General features: G+C 42.3%; 1 protein-coding gene across 1 annotated transcript in view; it reads right to left on the reverse strand.

The window, feature by feature from the left end:
• The window catches only part of LOC119416586 (DNA (cytosine-5)-methyltransferase 3B-like), a 261,265-nt gene that overhangs the window by 50,243 nt on the left and 202,260 nt on the right, over positions 1–8,762 (reverse strand). The window contains exons 16-17 of the mRNA XM_037683776.1: positions 8,195–8,343; positions 3,488–3,573 (exon numbers count right to left, since the gene is read on the reverse strand). Coding sequence (XP_037539704.1) covers positions 3,488–3,573; positions 8,195–8,343 — 235 coding nt within the window. The remainder of the gene's footprint in view (positions 1–3,487; positions 3,574–8,194; positions 8,344–8,762) is intronic.

The following is an 8,762-nucleotide window of genomic DNA, read 5'->3' on the forward strand; positions in this document are numbered from 1 at the left end:
GCAGAAAACAGCCTGAGAGTTTATTTTGAGAGTTTTTATTCATTGCTCCGACCTTTCCCTAACCTGTATCTATCTTGTTAAAGATAATTTCATAGAACAGCACGGGATTAGTTTTACCTAAGGGCCACGTGTAACAAATAAATTACTTCCAACGTCTGCTTTTTATGTGGCGCATTAACAAAGGATAACCAAAGCCTGAGATTTAGCTGAAATTTACAGACATCTTCCGGATATGATGTTAACGCGCTGCATTGTCACGACAGGGCCGGTCCATATAATCTGCTTAATGTGCGGTCCGGGCCAGTCTCAGGCTTTGATGTGGTTTTACGAATCAGCACTAAAGAAAACTAAAGAATGCACAATATAAAACTGTGTTAATCTACTTGTTGAGGAGGAGGCAGGTCTGACTGGCCAGTTTAAGAGGTAAAAAAGCCACATTAAGCTCAGATGGACAGCTGTCACCAACCGTGCGTGTCTGCTGACCCGCCGGTTGAAATGGACTTGCGACCTGTCCAGAGTGTCCCCCGCATCTCGCACAGTGATGGCTGGACATGGGCACCAGCAACTCCCGCTACCCGAAAAGGAAGAAGGGGGTGGATGGATGGATGGGTTCAACTTCCGGTAAGATGGCGCCCGTGTACATGGCTTGCAATCCACCGCTGCTGATGGTGTTCGGATTATTTGTGTTTTGTTAGTTTTTCATCTGGGACATAAACTCGCTGCTGGTGTATGACCGACAACAGTTGCTGGATCTTTGTTTTTCTGCCGCCGATGTCACTTATTTGGAGCATAATGAGCATACCATTGGACCCCCCCTCTTCTCCCGCTGCTGGCGGACGTGCCAGCTTACCTCCGCTGCGCTCTCCACCTGTCTGCCCGGAGATATCGCTCCAGACGCCGGGGAAAACTTGCTGGGCGGCTGGTAAATCTTAAAGCCCTGCGCGCTGCATCTTCCTCTCCAGCTGGTGGTCAGGGTTTCCATCACCAGCTTCCCGTGTGCCCGGAACAGGTAAACAATGGGAGTTGTCGGCCGGTGTGGCGCACGGGCTGACCCGGAGGGGCTGTTATTGAAAACCTTTGTCCACTGCTGCATGCTCTCCCCACCGCTGCTGGGTCCACTTTGGACAGTATCCGGATGTATTTGGTCAACGCAAGATCTGTTACCAACAGAACTTTTATCCTCAGGGACTACTTTCAAGAGCACGGGTTAGACTTTAGACGGGTTAGACTCTAAGTGTCACAATGCCGGACAGGACAAGGGGGGGAAAAAAAAAAAAAAGTGGTGCGCAAAATCCAAGACGTGCGAGCTGCTTCCACCACATCGCTGTACACATCAAAGTGGACAGCTTTTCAGCGCTGGTGCACAGAAAAAGGTGTGGAGGCCATCTCATGTCCACTAGGTGGCGTGCTGTCCTTTCTGCAGCAGCTCATGGACAGAAATCTAACTTTCAGCACAATTAAGCCTTATGCTGTGGCTATTTCTTCTTGTCACGAGGACTTCAGTGACAGAACAGTTTGTAATCACCCGCTGATGAAGTATTTCCTAAAAGGTGTACGGAGACACAGACCGGCGTCACGCCCACTAGCTCTACAGTGGGACCTAACGATGGTTCTGCGAGCTCTGATCAAAGCTCCTTTCGAGACTTTAGATCAGGTGTCACTTAAATTTCTGTCACTTAAAACAGCCCTGCTGTTGGCTTTGACATCAGTAAAGAGAGTGAACAATTTATCTGCGCTCTCTGCTGCCCCCTCATGCCTCAGGATTCAAGCTAATGGCAGCTCAGCTGCGCTGAGACCTAACCCAGCTTTCATACCAAAAAACATCACAAGTTCATTTAAATCGAGAATGATAACATTGGAGGGGTTTTATCCCCCCCCTCACAAATCAGAGGAGGAAGCATCAATTCATCATCCTCCGCTGACGTTACATAGCACGCGCGGCTCCTCTGCGACAGACTCAGCGTCTATTTGTGCATTATAGGGACATCTCTGCAGACCACCCATTATCCACTCAGCGCCTTTCACACTGGCTGTGTGAGGCCATTTCTGAAGCTACAGGGCATCAGGATTGGAGCCTCCAGAGAATCTCAGAGCTCATTCCACCAGAAGAATTGCATCTTCTACAGCTTTGCATGGAGGGATGACAGTGGAGGACATTTGTACGGCGGCCGCTTGGGCATCGCCTTGTTCACTTATTCACTTCTATCTGCGTGATGTTTCTGCTTTCTCTATGACCCATTCTGTTCTCAGTGTTCTAACAGAATGAATTTTACTTGTTTCATGGAATTTCGTTTTAAACTCACATCTGACTGCATGCAATTACAGTGCAAGATATTTATTATCAGTCACAAGTTCATAACTGCTGCTTTTATTGTTACTAATCAGTTCATGACTACTGTTACCAATCAGTTCATTTGATTACTAATCAGTTCAATTGTTATTAATCAGTTCAGATTGAAGAGCTGTTGACCTGCTCTGCTCACTGTTACACGGTTACAATTTGTAACCTCTGTTCTTTTCCATTCACAGCAGCAGGACTGCTTTTCAGCCTTCCCTTTTTTCCCTGTCAGAGACCTTTTCTCTCCGGGGCGCTCCTGTGCATGGAACGCGTAATTACGCAGCACGTAATTACGCACACAGATTGTTGAGTGAAGAAATGTTTTTTGGTGCAAGCGGGCGCTTCATATTGTGTCTGAATGGACCCAGTGAGGCATAGACTACATCCTGCTTAAAGGGCGAAACCTATATGAAATAGAACGTTGGTTACGTACTGTAACCACAGATTCTATGAGTATAGGGGCAGCCCTTTAAGCTCTGGGCCTCACTGGTTCCTAAATGGCTGAAGAAAAAAAGCTATTTGGGAGCCGATTACCCAGTCTCACTGTAATTTATACGGACGGGGGGTGAGACCCACACTGCGGGTGGGCGTGAACTAAAGTTTTCAGTGCTGCGCGCGAAGGGATAAACCCACCAGCAACAGCCTTAAAGGGCTGCGCCTATACTCATAGAATCTGGGGTTACAGTACGTAACCAACGTTTTGTCTTTTTATACGGTGTATGCAAACATCTGGTTTCACCTGTATGTGTTGGGGACCAGTCTCAGCTACTACCCCACCAAACGTTATCGCCATCCCTGTAACTTTGACTGATGTATAGGCCTTTGTTGTTTTTTAGGGTCAACTGGTTGTGGCAGCCATTTTGATTTGGAGTGACTCCTACAATTAATTAGTTGTAAAGGAAATCAAATTATTACATTTTTTTCAAATTTCTCCAATTGTTTATGAGATATTTAGCTAACAAACAGAAAGTCACAAACAAAAGTGTTATCATCCCTCCTTTGCCTTTTGGTGGTGGAAAATAATGAACAAAACAAATAATGGTTCAAAATCCTAAAACCAAAACTTTTTGTTATCCATCTTTACATGTCATTAAGTGCCTTCCATGTTTCCATGGTAACAGCTGGATCTGACCAGAGACAAAGTCTTACCTGCTCATCCCAGGTATGTTTCCCCAGAAGTATCGAGCTCTATGTGCAGGGCTCACTTTGACAGCATCCACCAGTACTGGATTACACTGTCAACAAATGCAGCAATGGTTGTTAGAATGGTACAAAAACAGAAGTAAGTAAACTTTAAACACTTTGTGAAAAATGGCCAACTAAAGAAAAAAAGAATCAAAAAGTTAAAAGAATGAAAAAAAAAATGAAAAGAAGGGACTGCTGAAGGTTATAGGCTCCAAACAGGGATGCAACAATACCAATTCAATTTCAGTTCAGTTTATTTACGGTATATAGCTCCAAATCACAACAGAAGTCATCTCAGAGCACTGAACAGAAACATCCATATGAAAAAGTAAGTTAACAGAAACATCCATATATAAAATATTAATCTAATACTTTAACTGAGAAGCAGACTGCTTTGAGTTTAACTCCATCACAGAACTCTCATCTTGAACAAGCATGAAGGCGACAGTGGAAAGGAAAAACTCCCTCATGAGGAAGAAACCTTTAGCAGAACCAGGATCAGGACAAGAGGACCATCTGCTTCAACCAGCTGGGTTTGGTAGGAATAGATACACAATGGCAGGTCAAGAATCACGTTAAGATAGAAATTGTATCAAATGAAAACTATTCAATTTTAACAATTAATTTAAGGAAATGAGGTCAATTTGTCCTCTAGTAGTCTAAACTTAAGGCAACATAACAAGCCAACCCTAACTATAAGATTTATCAAAAAGGAAAGTCTTAAGCCCTGTCTTAGAAATGGACAATATGTCAGTCTCACGGACAGGAACTGGAAGTTGGTTCCACAAGAGAGGAGCCTGAGAACTGAAAAATCTTCCTCCCATTCTGCTTTTAGAAACTATAGGGACCACGAGATAGCCTGCAGTCTGAGAGTGAAGTGCTCTGTTAGGAAAATATGGAACAATAAGATCTTTAATATAAGATGGAGCTAGGTTGTTGAGAGCTTTGTAGGTTAGAAATAAGATTTTGAATTCTATTCTGGATTTGACAGGGAGCCAGTGGAGGGAAGATAAAACTGGAGAGATATGATCTCTCCCAGTAACTCCAGTTAAGACTCTGGCAGCAGCATTTTGGATCAACTGAAGACGTTTTAAAGAAGTATCTGGACACCCAGATAATAAACCATTGCAATAGTCCAGTCTAGACGTGACAAATGTATGGACCAGTTTTTCTGCATCATTTTTAGATCAGATGTTTCTAATGTTAGTGATATTACGCAGGTGGAAGGAGGAGGTTCTAGTAACGTTTTTAATGTGGGGGATGAAAGACATGTCCTGATCAAAAATAACACCAAGATTTTTAACATTAGAGCTGGAGGACAGATTAATGCATCTAAGGAGGGAGAAAGACTGAAAAATTAATTCCTAAGGTGCTCAGGTCCAAAAACCAAAACCTCAGTCTTGTCTGAGTTCAACAGGAGAAAATTAAGGGTCATCCAGGTTTTTATGTCTTTATGACATGCTTGTAGTCCAAGTAGCTGATTGGATTCATTGGGTTCCTTGGACAAATATAATTGTGTGTCATCAGCATAACAATGAAAATTTATCCCTTGCTGTTTAATAACATTACCTAATGGGAAGCACATACAAGGTAAAGAGTATTGGTCCAAGCACTGAACCTTGAGGAACTCCATGACTAACTTTGGTGTAAGATGAAGATTCATTATTTTCATTTACAAATTGGAATCTATCAGATAGATATGATTTAAACCAATTTAGAGCCGTTCCTGTAATTCCAACATCATAATCAAGTCTCCGTAATAGAATATTATGATCAACTGTATCAAATGCAGCACTGAGGTCTAACAGGACCAGTGTAGACACCAGTCCATTGTCTGAGGCCATGAGAATATATTTGGTAACTTTCCCCAGTGCAGATTCAGTGCTGTGGTGAGCTTTAAAACCTGACTGGAACTCTTCAGACAGATAATTTAATTTGAAGATTATCACGTAACTGTCTTTAATAAAACCTTATTCCAAATTAAGGCGGCAGTGCATGAATTGGCAAGCAAAAAGATCAATTATATTATAAATCTGGTTGCTCAGAGTTGCAGAAAGGTTGTCATTGCATTGAGAAATAACGTATTGGGTCAGGTAGAGAGTGTGGGCAAATTGTGGGGAGGTCTGGTGCGCCTGAGTGAGTCAGGGCGTGGCCGGCCAGAAGGAAGACATCTGAGGCCGAACAGAGTGGAGTCCACAAGCTATCCTCAAGTCCTCCACAGGGACAGAAATCTACCTTGCCCAGGAAAGGTCAACAACTGGAAAGTGACTAAGGAATGAATATTATTCATCATGTAACCTCTTTGTAATCGAATGTAACCGTTACTGTGCATACCGCTGTTCCCCTGCAAAAATGATTGATTAAAGCAAAGCAAAACGTAAAATTCTGTATGCTTATTTCAACACCCCTTTGTTCATGGAAGTGGAAAACTTGGTTCAGAGAAACAACAGAAGCACGGGAGGTTTTAAACGGTTTCCTAGCTTTAGATTATAAAACAACATCCAAGAGTCTTATGCCTAGATTCTAAACAAAGCCAGATCGGTTAACAATTGCAACGCTAAATCAGGAGATGAGCTACCGTTAACTTGCACTTCCTCGTCTGCTAAACGTCCCCACTCCTGCTGCTAGGTCGGGCGAGGCACGAGGTGAAACTTTGGGTGTGGTGCAAGGATCGGAGGTAGTTAACAGTCTGGGTGAATCATCTCAACACAGCCTTGAACTAGACTGTCCTGAAAAATCAGCTACAGGTAATACCTGAGTCTCAGGATTAGTTTTAGACCCCTTGGAGGAGAAAGGCTGCAGTGAGGGCATGGCACGTGTCCTGTGTCTACCTCACTCGGGTAAGCAAAACAGTGTATTCTGGTTTCTTCCCACAGATCAAAAACATGCATGTTAGGCTGCCTTCAGGCCCAGGCCTCAAATGCAAAAGAGATCTGTGATCTCAATGGGATTTGCCTGATTAAGTAAAGGTTAATAAATAAGCAAAATTCATTCTAATGAACATCATGGTTGGGAACAGACTACAAGCTGGCATGGTGTGGGATGGGGGGCTTCTTGGAGAGTAAATTAATTTAATCGCCCTAATATATCTTATTAATTTTTGTGGGTGTGAGTTGTTCTGACCACAGCATTTACAACTTTGCACACATTGTCCTACTCACTCGTCTTGCGCTTGACGCTATTGCCAGAGGACAGTGTGCCAAACAGAATGTTTTTACATACCTCTACTGCATTTAGAAACGTCTCCAACTCCCATTCCATGAATTTACATTTTTCCTGTCTGTAGACATGCTTCTCAGTAGTGCAGAGATGAGATTCTTCAGGTGCAGAGCAGATTTAAATCTATTTGCATATATAAATTGAGGCGTGTCAAGGGAGGAGTCCAGTATTCCCTCATGTGCTCTCAATTCCACACTGAATGGGATGTACAAAAGAAGTGTGCTTGGATTCATGCGTGCACACGGTTTCATACATCTGGATTGACACTGTATTTGTGCATAGACCATTTTCTCAGTTTAAGCATACGCCATGTTTAAGTAGGAAATCAGCACAAGTCTTTGTACATGAGGCCCCAGGACTGTAGCTCAGTGGTCCAATGTCCTCTTTTCAGAAAAACTGAATGAACATGAATAAATTTTCATGTCATTTATAAATCAAGGTCCCAGATTCTGGAGGAAGAGTGGAGAGGTCCAGAATCCATGTTGCTTGAAGTCCCATGTGAAGTTTCCACATCCACACAATGGTGTTGGCCCACTGGGTTTTCTGAAGTCCACAGTCCATGCAGCATTCACCAGGACATTTTAGATCACTTCATGTTTACTTCTGCTGACGAGCTTTATGGAGATACTGGTTTCATTTTCCAGCAGGACTTGGTCCTGCCCAAACTTCCAAAGGTACCAAAAGCTGGCTGTGGAATACTATAAGTTTCTGAGTCATTGAATTTTGTTGTTTCATTATCTGTAAGCCACAATCATTAAAATTACAAGAAATAAAGGCTTGAAATAGTTCACTCAATGTAATGAATCTAATATATGAGTTTAACTTTCTGAAATGATTGACAAGGACAATTGAACTTCACAATATTCTATTTTTTTTAGGTGCACTTGTAAATCATGCCAATCTGCTGAAACTAGTTTATTAGTGTTTCTGTAAAGACAGAAAATTGTTCAATGTGTCCTAGCTTTATTTACAACACACAGAAGGCTGCTGTTTCCCATTTGCAAACTCTCAGAACTCTGTTGTGGTGTTTTAGATGTTTCATCAAATTGTTTGTGCTGAAAGTTCCAGATTTGGTCCAACCTCTTGAAAGCTTTGTTGGGCAGAACTGTAGTCCACTTTACAGTAGTCGTCAGCTTTCATTTCTTCTTCTTCTGGTTTTTATTGGTGGGGACCAACAACTTTATGGTTCATTACTTCCATCAACTACAGTAATAAGGAATGTAGTTCAGGATGTCAACTAAAAAAATACTTCTTTCACATGACTGATATTACTCTTCCTCCACAACCTGACTGCTCCCGAGAGGTGAATGGCACACTGTTATAATATGGTATCAGAACACTTTAATGAGTATGAGTACATGCTCAGAGTACATGACCAATACCTGATACTGATACCTGTATTGGTACATCCCTAATTACAAATCTAAACATTTAGAAGTAAACAGAGCAAACCTCCAAAAAACGACAGATGTTGACTTTGTCATGTGTGTTCATGAACACGACATTTTCAAACAGCCAGAAGAACGGCCGAGTATCCTCCTCTTTGGGCATCAGCAGCTGCAGGATGCGGTAGTACTCAAAGAAGAGCCTGCCGGTGCCCTCTGTCAAAGAAAAGGTGGACTTCAGACAATCACAAAAGTGGATTCTGTCCTAACACATCATCCTATCTACAAACCGGATTCCAAAAAAGTTGGGACACTAAACAAATTGTGAATAAAAACTGAATGCAATGATGTGGAGGTGCCAACATCTAATATTTTATTCAGAATAGAACACAAATCACAGATCAAAAGTTTAAACTGAGAGAATGTATCATTTTAAGGGAAAAATCTGTTGTTTCCAAATTTCATGGCGTCAACAAATCCCAAAAAAGTTGGGACAAGTCCATTTTTACCACTGTGTGGCATCCCCCCTTCTTCTTACAACACTCAACAGACGTCTGGGGACAGAGGAGACCAGTTTCTCAAGTTTACAAATAGGAATGCTCTCCCATTCATGTCTAATACAGGCCTCTAACTGT

The sequence above is a fragment of the Nematolebias whitei genome, chromosome 11 (assembly GCF_014905685.2).
Source record: "Nematolebias whitei isolate Nwh7 chromosome 11, NemWhi1, whole genome shotgun sequence".
Taxonomy (NCBI): Eukaryota; Metazoa; Chordata; class Actinopteri; order Cyprinodontiformes; family Rivulidae; genus Nematolebias; species Nematolebias whitei.